At 36.4% G+C, this 21,775-nt stretch overlaps 1 protein-coding gene across 1 annotated transcript; it reads right to left on the bottom strand.

Annotated features, from left to right (window-relative positions):
* Positions 1 to 584: 584 nt before the first annotated feature.
* Positions 585 to 21,483, bottom strand: ppef2.L (protein phosphatase, EF-hand calcium binding domain 2 L homeolog). The gene is made up of 19 exons (XM_041591077.1): positions 21,089 to 21,483; positions 18,442 to 18,530; positions 17,663 to 17,680; positions 17,387 to 17,413; positions 15,333 to 15,460; positions 11,712 to 11,769; positions 10,623 to 10,798; positions 8,882 to 8,996; positions 8,246 to 8,292; positions 6,796 to 6,962; positions 6,677 to 6,713; positions 5,844 to 5,993; positions 4,889 to 5,290; positions 4,048 to 4,233; positions 3,583 to 3,725; positions 3,048 to 3,154; positions 2,498 to 2,661; positions 2,317 to 2,404; positions 585 to 1,272 (listed from the first exon to the last, which is right to left on the bottom strand). Exons 2-19 carry the CDS (start codon positions 18,500 to 18,502, stop codon positions 1,076 to 1,078), a joined length of 2,271 nt encoding a protein of 756 aa, XP_041447011.1. The 5' UTR covers positions 18,503 to 18,530; positions 21,089 to 21,483; the 3' UTR covers positions 585 to 1,075.
* Positions 21,484 to 21,775: the final 292 nt, after the last annotated feature.

Here is a 21,775-nt window from a genome sequence, read left to right as displayed (position 1 = left end):
TTCGATTATCGAATGGTCGAATAGTCGAACGATTTTTAGTTCGAATCGTTCGAGTCGAAGTAGTAGTCGAAGGTCGAAGTAGCCCATTCGATGGTCGAAGTAGCCAAAAAAACACTTCGAAATTCGAAGTTTTTTTAATTCGAATCCTTCACTCGAGCTTTGTAAATGTGCCCCTAAGTGGTTACGGTTGTTTAAAACTGTTCCAATGTTTTCTTTTTTTAAACAATAAAAGCTGCCCCAAAAGCCATGCAAATAATTGAAAATATTTTCTAAGAACAAACAGATCCTTTATTTTAATGGAATCTAACCTCCCAAAAATAATTTATGTATACTGACTTTTGCATAGGGATGCACTGAATCAACTATTTGGGATTCGGCTGAATCCCTGAATTCTTGGTGAAAGATTTGGCCGAATACCGAACCAAATCCAAATCCTAATTTGCATATAAAAATTAGGGGCAGGAAAGGAAAAAGTGGAAAAGTCACGTTATTTCCCTACCCGCTGCTAATTTACATATGCAAATTAGGATTCGGTTCAGCCAGGCGCAAGGATTCAGCCGAATCCTGCTGAAAAAGCCCGAATTCTGGCCGAACCCCGAACCGAATCCTGGATTCGGTGCATCCCTACTTTTGCAATTTTTTTGCAATTTACATCCATTTGATATATTTAGTGGTTTCAGCGATATTATATATATATATATATATAGATATATATAGATATAAATAATGTAAATTGCAAAAGTGCAAATGTTAAATATCAGTATGTTGATTACTTTTCTTTTGTGTGTGTGTTAACTGCACTTTAAAGACGTTGAGCTCATTCATTATATAAAGATAACTGTAATTCAGTACCTTTACTTCAAAATGGAACAAATAACATACAGTAAAATTTGTATTTTGCATTCTTTGTAAACAGCTTTTGTTAACTGCCAAATGCATGGTTCACAACCCGTTGAAGTGAAAGCTCACACCCAGATCTTTCGTAGTGTACCAAATTACTAGATATATAAGTGCGTCACATCATTTGGCATTGATCAGAACTAATGAATTTCCAGCTCTGGAGTAGAATTTTGCTCTACATTTCCTTGTCCTCAATATTTGGCTTGTCGACCAATCGAAAGGCTTCCAAAAACTCATTGATGTCAATATTTCCATCCTTGTTAAAGTCGATACTCCTGGCCATTTTACTGATGGCTTCATCACTGACCTCTATATTTAAGTGAGAGCTAAGCAGTTTCCATGTATGCTGGAACTCCTCAAAGGAAATAAGCCCTGAAACAAATGAAAAACAATAAAAATTTCTAAACATGCAATATTTTGTTTTTCCACAGATATAAATCTATCTGAATGAAAGAAGCCTGGCTATTAACGCTTTCCTCGCCCACAAGGTGGATTCTATGATACTGACAAAAAAGGTAATGGTTCCGGATGAAGTAGAATCTTAATTTCATGCTTATGGTTGCCAGCTGCACACTTGAAACTGAATTGATCTTTAACCAAACAAAACTGAAATGTTTAAACCACTGAAAAAGTATCACAATAATAATATTGCATTTTGAATTGATAATTGATGGAACACAGAGTGAGGGAAATTTTGGAGACAGAAAGCTTCTTTGGAAACCTCTCCAGTTTAATTGTAGTAAACATTTGTATTGGTACTTTGGGGATTGGGGATTTGACAAGAGGTTAAAGTTGAACCTCTGAAATCCCTGCTAACAAGTGGCTGAAATAAGCAGAAACACAAATCAACATGAAAAATGTGAGTCTTCCACCAGGAGGGTTGGCAGCTTGACATGTCTGAATAAATGCTGGGCTGTGCAGAAATTAGGGATGCACCGAATCCAGGATTTGGTTCGGGATTCGGCCTTTATCAGCAGGATTCGGCCAAATCCTTCTGCCCGGCCGAACCGTATCTGAATCCTAATTTGCATATGCAAATTAGGGGTGGAGAGGGAAATCGCGTGACTTCTTGTCAGAAAACAAGGCAGTAAAAAATGTTTTCCCCTTCCCTCCCCTAATTTGCATATGCAAATTAGGGTTCGGATTTCGTTCGGTATTCGGACGAATCTTTCACAAAGGATTCGGGGGTTCCGCTGAATCCAAAATGGATTCGGTGCATCCCTAGCAGAAATGTGTTATTTTTTTGGAGTTTATTTTCAAAGAAGGCAGACAATCTTAAATAAATGGTTGTTCTGTGATCAGGGGAATGCACATTTATTAGCTGTGTTGCCCATTTTAGCTGGGCAAACTTAATTGGCAGCAACTTTCTGCAGTCAGTCTCACTAACTAGAAAATAAATAGCAGATTTGCACTTACCTGAACTATCACTGTCTATTATTCTGAATATTGTTTCCAAGTCTGACCTGTTTCTGTAAAGTGCTTCCAATAAACTATCATGTAAATGCTAAAGAGATGAAAATATTATTAGTAATCATGCACAAAATGTATAAATACTATATATACATACATATCAACTAGGAAATGGACTATAGCATACCTCTTGGACTGGCTGACATACAGAAAGTTCATCAAACCATTCTCTGTATCTAAGCAGGCCCTCTGGAGAGCTATGGATAAGCTGTGGTCTCAGCATTCGCCATGGCAGTCCCAAATTTAATACAGACTCCAACACGATTGCCCAGTCATTTAAAGTAATGTAGCCTGCATTCAAAAATAGAATTTACAACAGTTCAAAATGTTTTTTCCTCATGTTATATGAATTTTGCATTCAGCAAATGAAATGGGACTATGTTGATCTCTGGTTATTGCTGTTGTGTTTGCACTGCAAAGAATTTGTATGTGCTTCCAGTGCTCCAAAAAGATACAGGCAGTTATTAAACTTTTGTATATTTGTATTCTGGAAACAGAAGATGGAAATATATATGATTAACCTCTATCCCACAGTCCCCTCAGTCTCTATCCAAAGCTATACTAAATGAAAATCTACTTTAACCTACAATTTTGGGGCATTGTATAAGGGGCTGGGGTCATGGTCTGCTATTTATCTGATACCACTGGTAATCATGACCAAAAACAAATCATCTTACCTGTTTGATTATTGTCATAGTTCCTGAAAGTGTTTATTAAATCGGATTTATGAGCAAAGAGCTTTTCTCTTAAGGCTCTGAGGGCAGACTCCTCTACTGTACTTACTCTGCAAATTAGGTAAATAGAAACATTGTATTAACTAGTGGCATATATAATTCAGCAGCACACAGCTCCATGATGGACAGATAAATGTAAAATCTAAAATGTTATATGAAACATCACTATTTCAGCAAGGCTTCCACTTTGTTTCTTTGCTTGGTAATCCTGTGTAATACCATGCAATTTGAGGAGTAACTCAGTTACTGGAACTGATGTTGCTGTAACTCTGACCCTCAACATGATAGTACAAGTATACTTGAACAAGCATGTTGAGGGTCAGAGTTACAGCAACATCAGTTCCAGTAACTGAGTTACTCCTCAAATTGCATCTGATACACCACTGTTTCTCAAGCTACTCCTCTAACATAACACAGAAATTGCCATTAAGCCCCGAACCACCTGGGTTGCAACAATTTTTCTGGTACTTTTACATACCTTTGTCTCAAGGTCAAGGTATTGGTCAGCTTGTTTGCTTGGTATTGCACAAAGTGTGGTACAAGGTCAGGTCCAAGTTTGACAAAAGCTCCTTTATTGCTTCCCACTTCATAATAATTTGAGGCAGAAAATATTGTAAGCACCTAAAGAGAATATTAAATATTTTACACAACAAAACCCAAAGGTAGGCTCCTGCAATCTATGAATTACAATTCAATTTAAGAATAGAAGTGCACAAAAGAACACCCCTTAGTGCTCATTTAAAAAGAACTTGTGTCCAGGATCTGGCTGCCCTCTGTATCTAGTGCCAGATTGTAACTCCAGTGATAGGTGCAAGGCAGCCCTATACTTACTCTACCTAGTAGGTTTGCATATAAAACTTTAAGCTAAGCGTACACCTTTTCAGTATTTCCCATACAGTATGTTTTATGCGCACTATGGCCTGCAACATGTAACTGAGCTTACCTTTCCACCGTGGCAGAACTCATAACCTTCTTGCTTGCACTCATGGGAGCGGATTAACATCTGCAGCCCATGTTTCCGTAGAATTTTTTCTGTCACATCAGGACCAAAGTAGCACCCTCCTCCACGGACTGTATTAGATTTGCAGCCATCTTGTGGCACTGGATCACTCCACAATATATCGACAATCTGCACAATAATGCACATTTACTTAAGGACTGCAAAATATAATTCGCGAGAAATCACGAGGATTTTTCTTTTAAACCCACTGCATTATTCTTTCCCTAAATCCCAGTATATTTATTTCAGCTGCAATCAGAGGAATTTTTTTGGTAGATACTGGAGGTACAAAGATTTGTACCAGATGCATAATAATACAAACCTAACCTTGCAAGGGTAGGAGCACAATGTGGGCAGCACACAATTCCATACAATTCTGTGGGAATATGTTGGTGCATAATACAGATATGGGACCTGTTATCCAAAATACTCAGGATCTGAGTTCCCCAGATAAGGGGGCTTTCTGTAGTTTGGATCTCCAAGATTTTAAGTCTTCTAAAAAATAATTTAAACATTAAATAACCCCAATAGGATTGTCTTGCAATAAGGATTAAATATATCTCAAGTACACTGTTTTAATGTTATAGAGAAAAAGGAAATACTTTTATAATATTTGAAATATTTGTCTAAAATGGAATGCTTTAAGGGTACTTCGTCTTCCTAGTATTACTGGTCTTTTAAGTAAAGATAAACTGTTTTTTTTTTTTTTTATTCATATAGTTGTATTATTTCTTTTTAGAAATATGGTTAGATAATAATTTCGTAATGTGTGATCATACCATACCTGTTTCTTTTCCTCGTCATCCATGTCACATTCATGCATTTCTCCAGATTCGGAGTCAGACTCTGATACAGAGACAGGACTTTCTGGCTCTACGTAGGTCTGATTAAATCCAACCTGTCTTCTACATTTTTCCAGCTCTTCGTCCACGGACTTTCGGACACGCTTAGAAATCTCCTTCCTGTCAATGTTCATAGTGGTGGGGCTACTGGCAGACCTTTTGCCTTTATAGGATGGTATAAGATGCAGACTTGGACTGTATGAGAAGGAACCACTCCTTGGAGAAGGCCACGTGGCTACTAAATTATGACTCTTGTTGCCATTAGGACATTTTTCCTCACTGGGCTGTATACCTATATTTTTATTCTTCTCTTTCTTTTTATGGGGCCTCAAAGTTGATGCAAACTAGAAAAAAGAATATTAAACCAAATTAGATCAGGACAAGGATTTATAAAGAAGTTCAATAAAAATGTTAAATAAAAATCTGTTGCGTTAAGGGGAAACAAACTTTGGTAACCAAGGTATAGAAAGGATTAGGGGAGAGGAGGAACAATGTAGAAGTGGAGAGAAAAGAAAGAAAGAGAGGGCAACAGAAAAGAAAAGTAAACACAGAAAAGAGGGTTGGAAAAACAAGCGAAATGCGACAAAATGTGATGTGAGGAAAAATATAGTCATAGAATGGAAAGAGAAGAGATGGAGCAGAATAAGAAGAAATTGGTAAAGAAAGGTGCAGAAAAAAAAGACAGAAGAAGAAAGGAGTGAGTTTGGGATCCTAAACAAAAGAACACTTATAATATAAATAATATATAATATATAATATAAATAAGGAACACCTTAGATTTACCCAGTGTAGCCAAGAGTACAGCTTTTACAGATTATTCCCATGTTCAGTCTGTTCAAACCATTTTTGGGGTAGATATGACTGCATTATACAACTCCTCAGCATATAGAATATTACCTTGTGCCTTTCAATTTTAGACAGTAGCTCTAAGTCAGTTGTGTCAGATACTCCTCCGTGTGTAACCAGTACCTTCTGATCAATCAGGGTAGCTAGTGGAAGCCAGCTGAAAACACTTTGCAACATTTTCAGGATTTTCTTTCCATGAACCTGACAATAGTAAAACCCAATTTAGTCAAATTTAAACAAGACACATTTAATATAATACAATACAGAAAATCTGCAAGATGGAACTATATTTGGGAACAGAAGTGTTTTTATAGCTAAAACACCTAATTGCTCCCCATTATGGAAATTGTTCTAATATCAATTGAGTGATTGCTTTTTAACAAGCAAAATTATTTTTAAGATACATTTGATGCAAATGCACAGTTGAAATCAATTTGATGCAAGATCTAAACATCTAGTGGGGTTTATGTATAACCCCCCCCCTTAATAACGTATAACCCCCCTTAATACTGTCATATTTTATGAAGGAAAACAACCAAGTAAAAAAATGAATTCAAAGTTTATGTCATTACCCTTTATGAACTGAAATCTGATTTTGAATGTTTTAACATTAAACAATTCAGTTATTTATGTAATTGATTACAGTATTTATTATTAAAGTATATGAATTAAATGGAACTACAATTTTCTGATGAACTGGAATTTGCATGGTATAAATTATTAAATAAGGGGAGAATGTAGCACTGAAATATTATAGTACACATTTTCATTTCCATATATGGTAAATACTGTATTATATACATTGTAAAGCAAGATTGCTAAATTGAGGTACTAATTCTTGAATGCTCTTTGCCATAGGAATATTTATCAGTTAATTAACCTACCTTATATTTTTTCATGACTTCTTTTGTGAATCCATATCTAAAAAGAAAACACAATTCTTCAAAGGGTATTGAAAATGAAAGCTTTGAGTTGATGCTATTATGTTTTTTCCTACCCTTACCTTAGATTGACAATGTAGTCTTCATGGTTACCTCTGTTCAAATGAACAACTTTTGGGTAAACCAACTGGAATGCGAAGAGGATCATCAAGATCTCAATGGATTGTTTTCCTCTGTCTACGAAGTCACCATTAAAGATGTAGGGTTTCTCTGGAGATGGCAGACCATTCTGTGGGCAACATATCAAGTTAAATCAGCTACCAATCATACATATATGTGAGCACCACGTAAACAATCCACTCTATATCCAGAGATGGAGAAATGGAGTCAGGAGTGGGTGCTTGCAAAAACAATTGAATACATATGGTAAACTTTCCATCCACCTTAAAGGAGAACTATAGTTCAATAACTGACCCAGCTCAATACAAAAATAGTATAAAGGTGGCCATACACGGAGAGATCCGCTCGTTTGGCAATGCCGCCAAACCTTGAGGTGGGCAATATCGGGCTGATCCGATCGTGGGCCCTAGGGCCCAACAATCAGATCCTAAGAAATGGTAACAAGCGGTCGGATGGTGGGACCGCATCAACGAACAGATGCGGCCGCGATCCGACGGGATTTTTAGTCCCATCCTACCGAGATCTGGCCAACTTTCGGCCAGATCTCGATTGGGGAAGCCCGTCGGGGGGGCCCCATACATGGGCCAATAAACTGCCGACTCGGTCTGTCGGGAGCTTTTATCGGCCCATGTATGGCCACCTTAGCACTTAAAGTAAAACAAAGGGTATAATCTTAGCTGCACACAGGGGTGTCTGAATAGTTAGATATGTAATTAAATAATGGCAAAAACTATCCTTAGATTCAAGACTCTTTTTGATTGCTGGGTGACAATAGCCCTATTAACCAGATAGTGTTTAAGTTTAAGGTTATAAAAAAAGCAGAATAGTAAGGCAAATAACTCAAAAAAGTGATAAACATAGAAAAAAAGACTGTTTCAGGCTATCATTCAATGCATACTCGTTGGATGTATTTCCTTATTATGGACCACTGTGTAATCAGAACTAACTCATTCCTACATAGACAAGAGGCAACTGCGGAGTATGTTGGTGCTTTATAAATACATGTTAATCTACCACTGCTCTAATTCGCTGAGCCAGTTGATGCTTAAAGGACAAGGGAAGGCAAAAAATAAAATCCCATTTTTACTTTCTTTATTGAAAAAGAAACCTATCTCCAATATACTTTAATTAAAAAATGTGTACTGTTTTTATAAGAAACCTGACTGTATGCAGTGAAATTCTCCCTTCATGTAAGACAGGGACCACGGGGGCAGGGACTGATGTGAATGATGTAAATAAAATATATAGCTATAGCAGGGTAACAATGTTTTCCAAAACAAATTTAGAATTATTATGGTTGGGGGCTTGAATCCAAAAACTCTAGTCCATATAAAGAAGGAAACCTAATTAGGTGAGTACACTATAAGCTAGAACTATAGACGAGGTACATACCTTGTAAAATATCAAAAACAGATCATCCAATCTGCCATGTAAATCCCCTTTAAGAAAAAAGAAACAAGATCAAATGTATTCGAAAAACAGTCTGTGTAATACCACATCAAAGGGGAGCTCCACCCAATTAATAAAAACAATATTCTAAGCAATTTTGCAAAATGTAAAAGCACAAAAAATAGCATAACCTATTGGTATGTTTTAATGTACATGAACATTTTGAAGTTTTCTTTGGTGTCAACATCACTTTGATTTAATTAAGCGTTACTGTTTCAACTTTATTTGTAAATGTAATTGTTACTAAAAGCAGTTTTATGTTGCTTTCTATTCTCTGCAATGCTTCTTCTGACTGTTGAGAGAATGTATGAGAAGTCACCCTTTGCATTTTCCTGTACTATCAGACAAAGAATAACTGAAAGTGATGTCTCAAAAATAGCAAAACACAAGTGTTTAGAAAGTATAGTCATTTGTAACTCATAAAAGCAGTCTCTTTCAGTGTCATACTATTTGACCCTATCAGATGTAAGTATTTACTGGTCTACTCTATAAAAGCAAATATCTGATTGGCTGCATCGGTTACCCAACCTGAAGTCAGTTCTGCACCATTGCCCCAGTATAATTAAAGACAAATCTTACCACATATGGTGACTTCTTTGCCATAGCTGGTAGAAATACGTTTGATATTTGGCAGTTGCTTAAGATATTTCTTTGTCTCGTGCAGAAGATGTAAGACATAACAAGCATGAAGCTGCTACTAGGAGAAACATCAAGAGTCAGTGAATAAAGGTCAGTCTGAAAATATAACTGAAGTTTTCTCCTGTCCATTATTGTACAGATCCCTTATTCGGACAACCATTATCCATTAAGCTATGAATTATGGGAAGGCCATCTCCCATTGACTCCATTTTGAGCAAATAATTCTAATTTGCATTTATTTCCCTCTCTGTAATAAAAAGTACCCTGTACTTGTAGCTAATATTTATAAATCAATATTGGTGGAAAAAACATTCCTATGGGGTTTATTTAACGTTTAAAGGGGTGGTTCACCTTTTAGTTAACTTTAAGTATGCTATAGAATGTACTGTTCTTAGCAACTAGGCAATTGGTTTTCATTATTTTGTTTTTTTAGTTTTTGAATTATTTGCCTTCTTCTTCTGACTCTATCCAGCTTTCAAATGGGGGGTCAAATCAAATGCTCTGTAAGGCTACAAATATATTTTTATTGCTACTTTCTATTCTCAACGTTCTATTCAAGCCTCTCCAGTTCATGTTTCACTCTTTTATTCAAATCAATGCATGGTTGCTAGGGTAATTTTGACCCTAGCAACCAGATTGCCAAAACTGGAAACAGCAAAACCCCAGAACACCCAAAAATCTTGAAGGCAAAATACATCTTCAAATCGTTAAAGAGACCTCTGCCATTGCCTTTTACATGAATTCAACAGGTTTTAGCTAAACAGCTTCAGTGCATAATAAACCTCCAAAAATTTTAGTGAATTTTTTTTGTCGTGAAAACACAACTTGCCTTTAATAAACAACCCCCCAAATGTATTGAAATCCAAATTATGCAAAGATACCCTTATCCAGAGGACCTGATGAAGGGGCATGCCCCTGAAACATAGTTGGTTTTATGTTTGACCAATAAATATATGGGTCTGGTCCCCTGCTGTTTGCCAATGAAGATTTTAGAAGAATACTTAGGATGAAATTGTGATTTTATTGATCAACTTAATAAGGTTAAGACTACAACCGTTTGACATACACATGGGTTTATTTATTAAAACAGGCACTAAAAGGGTCTGTGTCTCCTGTTTGTATTGTCTTTGAGGGCCAGTACCTAATTGTCCCTTATTCAGAGGACCCCAGGTCCCAAGCATTCCGGATAATAGTTAGTAATAACCATTATGCTGTTTGCCAATCAAGATTTTAGAAGAATACTTAGGATGAAATTGTGATATTATTGGTCAACTTAATAAGGTTAAGACTACAACCGTTTGACATACACATGGGTTTATTTATTAAAACAGGAACTAAAAGAGGCAACTCTTGAAGGCAGAAGAGCCAAAATTCTAATAAGGAAACTGAAAATGAAGCTCTTAAAATTACCAGGGACTGCATTTTTGCCCCCTTTGGTAAAGTGTCTCATGAAAAGAACAGCTAAAATGTACCATTGCAGTAACCCATGGCAACCAATTAACATCTATAAACAGATGATATTAACTTAGACAATGATATGCAAAGCTCGATTGGTAGTTGTGGGTTACTGGAAATGTGCAGTTTAGCGCCTAAATAGTAATTGGGACTTTCGGTGCTATAATATTTATTTCAAGTCAGGTTGAACATGAACACAGAATAGGAGTAATCATTGGATACTTACTTGATTCTGTTTGAAAGCTTCCACTAAGGCTGCTGCATTACTAGGTTTTATAGGGAAGGTGAGATGGGGGCCCGTGTATGACTCCGGCACCTCAATTGATTCATAGTCACAGTATTTTTCCAGCTCAGTGTCTTTGAAGTTCTCTTCCTCGGTGAATATTCGGCAGATGAAATCCCCTTACAATTTACAAATAAATATAGAGTAATTTACTAAACTAAGGCATGAGTCTGTGTAACAATATACTATATCACAAAAAAAGTTAAAAATGTACAAACGTTTACATTTTTCAGTATCAACTCATTTGTTTATTTAAAGTAGAAGTAAAGCCTTCCCAGAGAATATCAAATTTTAGTGCACAAGCACATTGAATCCAAGCCCCTCCTTAACCACATAACTGACACTTATCCCAACTTAACTGTATCCCAGAGGGCAAATCCCGAACTGTACAGCTGTGTTGGCAACCCCCATCTTTAGCTACATCATTTCCATTCCCAGCTTGGATTTTGGTAAGTAGGCACATGTGCAATGGAAGCCAACCTGTGGTTCTGACCTAATGTAAATGTTCCTGGTCATTGATAAATGAGATTCAAGCTGCAGCCAGAGGCCATTTGCCAAAAATGGTGGCCAGCCTACAGTTCTGAGTCAATGTGAATACTCCTGGTCACTGATAAATAAGATCCAAGCTGCCAAAATGGAGGCCATCCCACTCTACAGTTCTAAAAAATTGCTACAGGGGCACAGTTAGAGGGATCTTCCACCCAAACACATAAAATTGCATACATTTTTCAGATTTTCAATGGTTTTAAAATTCTTTATAAATGTAATTGCTGCTGCAACTGGACTACACTAGTGACATTAAAAGGTAATAGCTGACGGTTGTTTTAGACTACTACAGTGGTGCAGTTAGCATCCCTGCTAGTTAATAAGCCCCAGTGTGTAAATATTCGCAGGACACACAATATTTCTATGCTCATACATACTTGTACATGTTAAGCTCCTCAACTGTAACCATTAATTAGTGCTCAAATGAAACAAATACAGTATATATATTAATTTAAGTACTGTTGCATAGACAGAATTGTGACTTACTTTCTTTATTGTTGTCAGGAGTAAAGTGATCCATGAGCAAGTTAAAGAAATCATAAAGCTGTAAGAAATGAAACACATACATGTTTTACAGCAGATATTGAAGCTGTGGTTATTCTGCTGTTGACAACTCTCTTACGCTCCAAATGCTGGATTTTTTTCAGCAACAATTTGAATTTTGCTAGTCTGACCCCCCCCCCCCAAGGCTCATTTTCCTTTTTTGTGATGCTATATCTGGATTACTCCATTAACTAATGCTTCTGACTAACCACACCCACAATAATATGTTCACACCACCTGGCTATTATGCCACCACACCTGCTGCTTTCTGTGAGAGAATAAGAATAAAGTTAGGATGGTAGAACACAAGGAAAACAACTTGGTTGGCCCCGTCATCCCAGTCTTGCTCCTGCCCTGGGCACTGCACACTTACCTCCACCCTAGCCCTGATCACAACTGCAACAAGATAAAATAAGGTACCCGAAGAGTGGGGGTGGAGGGAGGTTGTGGCTGGGGGCATGAGGCACGGAAGGGGTGTATGGCCCCCTGAGGCGGCAGCACCAGTTTGTCCCAGACCCCCCCCCAGTCCAATGCTGGATACAACATGAGAGCAAAGAAAGATAAAAATGCAAGATGAATCAGGAACTGCTTTTAAAAAAAAATCAGGAACAGCATTTTGCTGACCATTCTTCTTCATCTTAATTCATCTCATGTGTCTCCACACATTCTTGGCTGACTACTCCCTTTCAGGGCAACTGCTTGGTCACACCGCTCATTACTACAGCTGTTTGCCACCTTAAACCTTTCTCTCTTGCTGCTCCTTACATTTGGAATGGTATTCTGCTTTCCTTTGGAGAGAAACCTGCCTCAGACTACGTTTTAGAGCTCTCGCATAACACCTGAAATGGGAACTGGTGCTTATATTTCATTGTCAACCACTGTAACCTGCAGCACTTAATCTTCCTGTTTATGTCTGTAAGTTATCCACCCATGTAAATTGTAAGCTCTATGGGGCAGGGACCTCCATCCTCTTGACACTAAGTTCTTAATCTTTATTGTAAATGTACTTAAAATGTATCTGTATTTATTATTGTAATGACCCTCAGTTAGTTCTATTCTTTTATTGTACAGCGCTGCATACATAAGTATAACTATATTAATAAAAATATACATGCGTACACATACAATTTTTCTATTAGACGAGGGAAAAACAAAGTGAGGGTATAGTGAATCTTGAAATAGATTATATGTTATATCATATTGTTTGGATAGGTTTTCATGAACAAGAAAATATTTGCAAACATAGGGAACAAAAACATCTCTGCTTTTTCTTTTAGGGAGTGTTTTAGGCATTTTCAGGGGCAGGGGTTTAACATTTGGGTTCAGATTACAGGGAGTTGGAGCAATGGGGTAACTATAGACGAAGTAGACCCCGTAGTGCAGGGGGGACAAGGGAACAGGGGGCCCAGACTGTGGGGTCTGCTTCCTCTATAGTTAATAAAAAAATCCTCCCCCCCAGACTCTCTCTATCCAGTGAGGAAGGGGGGAGCAGCTTGGGGGCGGGAGTAGGTGGAGCCTGGGCAGGGCATCGATGGGGTAGAGGTGGGACATGGGCAGGGCAGATGCTGGCGGGAAGTGGGCGGGAGGATGGGGATCGGAGTGTGCCAGGCCCCTCTGAAGATTGTATTGCAGGGGGGCCTGGCGCACTCTAGTTAAGCCACTGAGTGGGAGACTGGGCTGTTACTTTGGATGACCGTATGAGGTGGAGAAAATAGTGTGACTCCCAAAACCATTATTCTTAGTTGACATATATGTACTAAATTGCCCCAGTGCAGTTATTCACAGCAGACTAATCAAAATAATTTGTTTGCCCCTAGTGTCATAACAATACATGCTGACTGGCTACATACCCTGTGATGATAAAATGTTTTATGCTAAATAATACAAAATAGTAATAAAAACAACAACATAACATTTGGGAATATTATTTTCAAATGTATACTGGTATATTAACAGAGTATATAGAACTGTGACTTTAATAGTAACATTCACTAAATAATAATCAGGAACACAGCACTGGTGGGTGTGGCCTTGTGAAACTACATTGTTCTAATAGTAAATATCAGCAATTTCATTTATGGGCTATTACTGGTTTCTATGTCTGTGAGCTATACTAATATGTTTAGCAAGGTGTAGATGAAAGGGAAAAAATCTGCTATAGGAGAAACCATATGACATAGTGTTTTTTAACCATGGAATGTTTTTAACCAGGCACTATAAAAAAGCAAAATGTATTAAGTGACAAAATTTAGGTATATTCAATAGCATTCTCAGATATAATTGTAGAACTCGTATACTACAAATAGGCAATTAATTTGTATCTACCTCTTGTGTCTAGTTTTGCATCTGTATAGGAGTGTGTGCTTACATTAACGCATCAATGAAACATTGTAGGTTAAAAACGATTTCTGCCTTTTTTTTTTTTTACTTTGCCCAGCTTGGTAATCAATCCTTATATCTATCTATCTTTCTCCTGACATGATCTACTCTTTAAGCTTACAATTACTGTTAAACTTCTTAGAACTATACGCCTATATATGTGTCTCTGCTTCGTAGTTTATCTTCTGTCTCGACAGCCCTTTATATAACTGACTCTCACTTTCTGCAATTACAAAAGTGACACGTGAAATGCCCTTTACTATAAAATCCCCAGCATCTTGTTAAGGAAGCTAATAGAAGAATGTTGACAAGATTAGGGCCTTGTGATTCATGCATGGAATCTGGGTCAACAAGGCATTAAATTGGCTTATTACTTAGTCAACTGCTAAATGATAGGATGAGAAGTTTCACCTTATAGCGCTTGTTTCATAGGTGACGATTTTAATGGGAAGAATAACTGACTTCTATTTTGTCTGAAATGGAAAGATGGTTTTGGCAATTTATTTTCCAGATAATGGCTCTTTTCGTAATTTTGATCACCATATCTTAAATCTGCTAAAGACAATTTAAACATTGAATTTGAAGGTACTGTTAAATTATTACAAAAAGGGAAAACATTTATAAAAATTAGATTTAATAGTTCAAAATAGATTCTATGGGAGATGGCTTTCCTGTAATTCAGAACCATCTGTATAACGGGTTTCCGGATAACGGATATTATACCTGTACAACTTTCTTATGGGGGAAAAGCAATTAACAATGTACAGGTATGGGACCTGTTATCCAGAGTGCTTGGGACCTGGGGTTTTCCAGATAAGGGATCTTTCCATAATTTGGAACACCATAACTTAATTCTACTACAAAATCATTTGAATTAAATAGGATTGTTTTGCATCCAGTAAGAATTAACTATAGCGTCATTGGGATTGAAGTACAAGGAACTATTTTATCATTATTACAGAGAGAAAGGGAATCATTTAAAAAAAAAATTATTTGAATATAATGGAGTCTAATGGTCTTCCTGTAATTCAGAGCTTTCTGGATAAAGGGTTTCTGGATTACCGATCCTATACCCATACCATATTGTGCCCTACCCTGGATATTTATACATTACAGACTTAAGCTGCTGGAAGTTATACATGATAGTGAAGGTACCGACGAGGCACATTTGTTACTGAGCATTACTTTGATTTGGTCTTGCTCCCCAGTGTACTCTATGGATTGGAAGATACTCCAGGTGCATCTTCTTCTGACTTCCATTTGAGCAATGTAGCGCCTGTACCAGCGTTGAATTAGAACAGCCGATTTGAAAGCTACAAAATAAATCACATTTTAGTGACAATACAATATACCAACCATTTGTGCTGAAGTTGTTTTATGCCAGCTTTTTGGTGAAGAAAAAAAAAAAGATTTTCTCGTGTAAATGAGCATTTTATGCCAATTTAAGTCCAAATTCAGCTAAGCACCACTTTTGTGAGTTTCCCCCAATAGTTCTTCAACACTGTGTGCAGTCATTTATTTCACTGCTTATATAAATTATGGGGAAATGCATAAATATAACTGCTTGGAACCAGGGGTGGGCGAATTTTTTCGCCTCGTTTCGCCGAAAAAATGACGCCCATAGACTTGTATGGCGGCGTGGGTCAAAAAAAAAGACGCGCGTCAAAACAGTTTCGCCGCGAGACAAAATGTTTTTGACGCCCATAGACTTTAATGGGCGTCTGCGACATTTCGCCGGCGGCGAATTTTTGGCGAAGCGAAACGGGTCAAATTCGCCCATCCCTACTTGGAACTCTGCTAGTTATATCATAGGCAATAGCAATACTGGGCCAAGAGGTACATACACCCAAGGTAAGTACCTCTTGTCCCAGCATGCAGCGGCAGCAACAAAAACCTTCCTGTGCATCCCCCTAACCTCCCGCTATGGACTGCCCCCACTGGTCCATTCTTGAATGAAGAGCAAAAAAATAGAACAGGTTCTATTGCTTCCCAAGTGTTGTGCAAAGAAAAATCTGTTTAACACCATTCTCTTTTATGCTGTTATTTTACATGATACATGACACAACATTTTACGTGTAATTACTGGTATATGATTTATGAAGACAGAATGCTTGGGACCTGGGGATTTCTGGATAAGGGATATTTCCTTAATTTGGACCTGTATATACCTCAATTCTGCTAAAAATCATTTAAATATTAAATAAACACAATGTGTTTGTTTTGCAACCAATATGGATTCATGCAGCATAGTTGGGATCAAGTAGAATGTAGTTGTACTACAGAGAAAAAGGAAATCATTTTTTAAAAATATGATTTCTTTGCTTAAAATGAACTTTATGAGAAATGACCTTCCTGTAATTTTGAAGCTTTCTGGATAATAGGTTTCCACATACAGGGTGCTCTATCCCTTGCATTATGCAATTATAGTGATAACAATCACCCACCACAATTTTGTTCCCTTTTAACATTTGGCTCCCCCCAGTGATTATATTTTTTTGTTGTTCATTAACTATAGACTTCATTTTATAGAGACCTGCAATGTTTATGGGTATAGTTTCCCTAAATGAGCCTTATATAGTTTTATTTTTTTTTTAAATCAAGGGCATCAAGGTTTACCTACCTTCTGCATGTTGCCTTTCTTATAGAGGTCTAATTGTTTTTTATTTATTTTAATTTCTCATTTAGACATTTCTAATTTGCTTCTACTACATAATACAGTAAAGGGGTGGCTATGGTACCTTTAATATAACTTTATCCTTCTCTATGAGATGGCTTATCATTTCTCTTCTGTGTATTTAGCAGTTTGTTAATAGTTTTAGTACTAAACTGCTAACCTTAGCCAGAGATTACTGTTTTGCAGGTAAGGTGGAACAAATCTAAGAATTTGGACACCATATAATGGCAGGAAACAAGAAAGGTGTACTATTATAATACTATTATGACTATGAATTCAAATTGGCAGTGTGCCATGTGATTGCAAGAACCAGTTGGGGGTTAACTCTATATACATAACCTGTATCTGTAGCTGTCAGAAAAAAAATACTTTTTCCCCATTAGCAACTGAAAGAAGAAAAAAGGTCAAAAGGAAGGATAAAATATATATTTGAACGTTCGCATTTAAAATGATTTTTTCTAATATAATTTGTAATTTGTTAAATGAAAAAAAGAAGCCATATAATATTTGTGTTACGCTCTGCAGAAGAATTATCTTGAAACACAGGTGTATACAGTAAACCTACCTGTTCCCGCTGGAGCAAGTGTTGAACCTGCAGTAAAGCATAATGAAGATTTACACTTTGCTATGTCACAATAACATAAATGATAGTCACAGGAAGGTGTTAACAAGATAATGCAATACAAATTGCTTTTCTGTAATGTGAAAACAAAGTACTTTTTTACTCAGGTGGTGTCAACATCATGGTTAAAAACTGTTTGTGATCTGGTAGTCCTGCTTTTGGGGCTCCAGAAAGTGAGACAAGGCTACACAGTATTATAGAAGGTAAAGCAATTCATACCTTGATTGATGGAGGAAGCTTTAATAATGGAATTGGAGAAAAAAGAAAATATTTTATATTTTTATATATATATTTTTAAAAATATATTTTAAAATATCACAAATAGATTAAATGTAAATCAAGGTGTAGTGTAATGTATTGTTATTACTTAGTACACTGTAGCTATGCATCTTTTTCCTTAAAGGGGTCGTTCACCTTTAAGTAATCTTTTAGTATGTTATAGAATGGTCAATTTTAAGCAACTTTTCAATTAGTCTTCATTATTTTATTTTTTTTATAGTTTTTTATTTATTTGCCTTCTTCTTCTGACTCTTTCCATCTTTCAAATGGGAGTCACTAACCCCATCTAAAAATGAAATGCTCTGTAAGGCTACAAATGTATTGTACTTTTTATTACCCATCTTTCTATTCAGGTTCTCTCCTATTCATATTCCAATCCCTTAATTAAATCACTGCATGGTTGCTAGGGGAATTGTGACCCTAAATAACTTAAAAAACACAAATAATAAAAAATAAAAAACAATTTCAAATTGTTTCAGAATATCGGTCTTTACATCGTATTAAAAGTTCATTTAAAGGCAAACAACCCCTTTAACTCCACTTTTGCTCTGCTTTGATATTTATAACTGAAGTTTTGCATGTTTTAGTAACCGTACAACATTGTTACAGATGCATCACAAAATCAGCTATCAGGCCTGCATGAGTTGGTTTTACCATTAATTTCAGGGCTGTATGTTAATTTAAAATTAAATGAATGTGTTGTTATGCTCATTGCTTACCTTTTTTTGTCCTGTGGATGGAATGTCTTTTGCTGGAATCAGTGGAGCTTCCACATCCCATGGTGTTTTCTATCAAAGATGGCAACTATCTAAGGAATAACAGTGATTTAGAATAATACTCACACCTCTTTAAATATCTGCAGGAGCAACTAAAGAATAAAATTGCTTGAAAAATGACTGTGCTATAGTTGACCCAAGAAACCATCAACACATAATTGTAGTGGATAAAATAGGGGAAATGGTAACTTAAATTTCACATAGGGTAATTTCAGATGTTTTGGCATCCACAATAACCTGGAAGTGTTCATGTAAATGTCAGGTGACTGTCACATAGAAACATGTACTGCCAATACTCCAAGCAACATTCACTCATCAAGCAATTGCACAGAAGCTTTTATGCTTTTGCCATAGCAGCAAATAGGGGGTAGTTTTGGGCAATGTGTTGCTCCTCAACCTACTGAAGAGTAGATGCCCTAGCACCCAATGCGCCATTGTCCTAACAGGAGACATTCATTGGAGAGGATGATAAAAAGGCCTTAATGCAAGTTACAACTGACAATCTGATTGTAGTTCTCTGTATTTTAACATCTCATAAACTCTAATTATTGCTAAGTAGAAAGGGAAAAAAATCACTGCACAATAATGGCTGTGGGAATTTCAATCATAGTAATAAATGGCATAACTCTTTCTCTGACAAAGATCACCATATACATTATGGGGCAGGTTTTTTTTTTTTAAATTTGAACTGTCGAATCCTAATTAAAGCATTAATATTCATTGAACTGCTTTGAGCATTGAGCATCATTCTGTGCAATGTTATATTGGAGCTGAGCCACAGCACTGAGCTTTAACACCACATCGACTCTTTATCCCAAGCATTGGGGAAGAGATTGGTATGTATGATGACCCAATTTTTAATTGCTTGGTAAGAATTACCAGTGATGGACAGTGCCTAAATCTGTCCCATGTTTACTTTGTTGTAATATTATATCTAAGATCTCCTAGTAGACATAATCCCCCTATGTTAATTTTGTCATTTGTTCTATTCATGTTCTGTGCTCTAGCTATTAGACAAAGAAGTTATTTACACAAGCTAATATTTGTGTGGGTTTGATTTGGGGCAGTTCGGTACAATTCTGCTAAGTAATAGAAATTACATTGATTTTTTCCTGTATTTAAAGGGTTTAAGATATGTTAATGTTTTGCTGCCTTAGAACACCAATGACAAGTTTTGTGGCATTTCACTCATCTGTACAATTATATTTATGTACTGTAAATTAAATAAATATCCTTCATCTGTCATATCTGGCGTTATCTTATACCTAGTTATTGTATTCAGGATTTGTTTAGGAAAACAGATTGTTTTTTCCTGATGATTTATCTTTATAGACAACCATGAAATGATTCATGAGAACATAGTACAATATATTGCTGTAAGGCCCTACCTGCATCCTGGAGACTATGGTCCACCTTTTGGTTGCCATATTTTTCCCTATATCAAAACTGACAGTTATGTCTAGGGGATGAGGCTGATTACGTTGCGGTAGGCAGTCAGTTAATATTTAGGGGAGGGACCAATGATGTAAAGGCAGGGCAGTGATGCAATTGACGTTTTTTTTCCGGCTAAACAGTCCATGTAAACCTTTGTTAAATTACAGCAACCATCAGTTGTAATAGATTGTTGAATTTCTTTCTTATTCAAAAACACCTAATATAAATTTTTTTTAAAAAATAAGAAAACAACAGTTCAAACTGGTATAACCTTCAAACTAGAGAGACTTATTGGGATACTTTACGAAAGAGAAAAAGAGAAAAGAATCGCATATCAATGGGCAGAGGTGCCAGTCAATGGGAAGACTAACCCAAGAAATAACAAAACATAGCGCATTGTTTTCTAGAGTTTTCGGGTTCACTGTGTCACACGGTGAATGCAGGTGGAACTCAACTTGTTGCCTTGTCTACTGCCTAACCCTACTCTTTATCTGTGTCAGATTCTGACACCTCTTAGGACATACTGTAACTGCTTCTACAATCACATAGAGTTTGGGGAAAAAATAAGGACCCAGTAGACTGTAGCAAATATGTAAACGTCGCTTTTAGCCTTTCAAGTCTTTGCCCCTTGCTCTAGTCCACCACTACCTGTTGGACCATGCCAATCATTTCTTACTACTTATATGACCATAAAAGCAGCTTCTAAACTCACACTTGCACTCTCTTGATCTCTAAAGCTCTCATTATATTGTAATTATAATAAGAATTTGTAGTTTGGGAGTATATTGTAGTCATTTGGAGTTGGGGAGGAATTCATGCAAAGACCATCCCTTACCAAAGACCACACATTTTATTACAGACTCTTTAAAGAATATTAATCTCTTGAAAGTCATAAAATGAACTAGATAAATATTTACACTATGTTACTATTCAAACATCTAATTAGAATTATTTGCTTGCTGCCAAAATAAAACTCTGCTACTAAAAAAACCATTTTATTATGCATTAATCACATTTGTGTCTCAATATGGTAATGGTACGGCTTCCTATAAATATTTATAAGCAGATCATGGAACAATTCAGAATATAATTATCAAATTTGTACTTATTTTATGAGGAAGTTATATAAAAGTCAAACAGAAACTTACTTTCTTACCTCTTTAGTTTACAAAACAACTGGATGTCGATCTTCAAATGCAGCATTTTCTATCCATGTTCTTAATTAGCATCTCCTTAATATTTTAAATGAAGATTCACCAGACTTAAAAGTAAATAGTCTCCAATGTGACATTGAAATATACATTATAACTAGATGCACTTGTGGAGTTTTGTTGTGTGTGTAAATTGCCCTGTGCACTGACAAAGCTGATGTCTGGTTTATTTACAAAACTGCAGAAGAATAAGCTATTATGCTCACCCATGTGACTGCTAAGACACTGAAAGGATTTAAAACGGATTAGGATTACAAATCGTTTTGAAACAAATACTATCTATATAAGGCATGTTGCGTCTATAAAGCTGCATCTATAGCAATCCAATACCTGTAAAAAGATGAAGGACTTAGAAATATGTACCTGCTGGAAGGCTGCATAATTAACATCCGTGGTCTGGACCTAATAGATTCATACTGCTGCTAATAAAAACAAGAGGCATGTATACTAATATGGTTTAGATTACCCCAGTAATATTATATCATGTTGGTAATGGGTGTTGGTTTATTATCTCTACATCTATTAGAATGCCCTGCTACCCTGATACTATGGCATCCATTAACTAAGGTGCAAGAAACAGTGATAATGACTTGCGCCAGAAAATGTAAACATTTTCTGGTGCACAATTATAT

The sequence above is a fragment of the Xenopus laevis genome, chromosome 1L (assembly GCF_017654675.1).
Source record: "Xenopus laevis strain J_2021 chromosome 1L, Xenopus_laevis_v10.1, whole genome shotgun sequence".
Lineage (NCBI taxonomy): Eukaryota > Metazoa > Chordata > Amphibia > Anura > Pipidae > Xenopus > Xenopus laevis.
Note: the sequence above shows the minus strand (reverse complement) of the source record. Positions and strands in the feature narration are given on the sequence as shown.

Excerpts from the sequence above, each read along its gene's own strand:
- ppef2.L (XM_041591077.1), bottom strand. The coding sequence starts at position 18,502 with ATGGGATGTGGAAGCTCCACTGATTCCAGCAAAAGACATTCCATCCAC. Across the intron at positions 15,461-17,386 it reads ACTTGCTCCAGCGGGAACAG|CTTTCAAATCGGCTGTTCTA; the intron begins GTAGGTTTACTG and ends TTTATTTTGTAG. Across the intron at positions 5,291-5,843 it reads CTAAAATTGAAAGGCACAAG|TTTGCATCAACTTTGAGGCC; the intron begins GTAATATTCTAT and ends TCTTTTTTCTAG.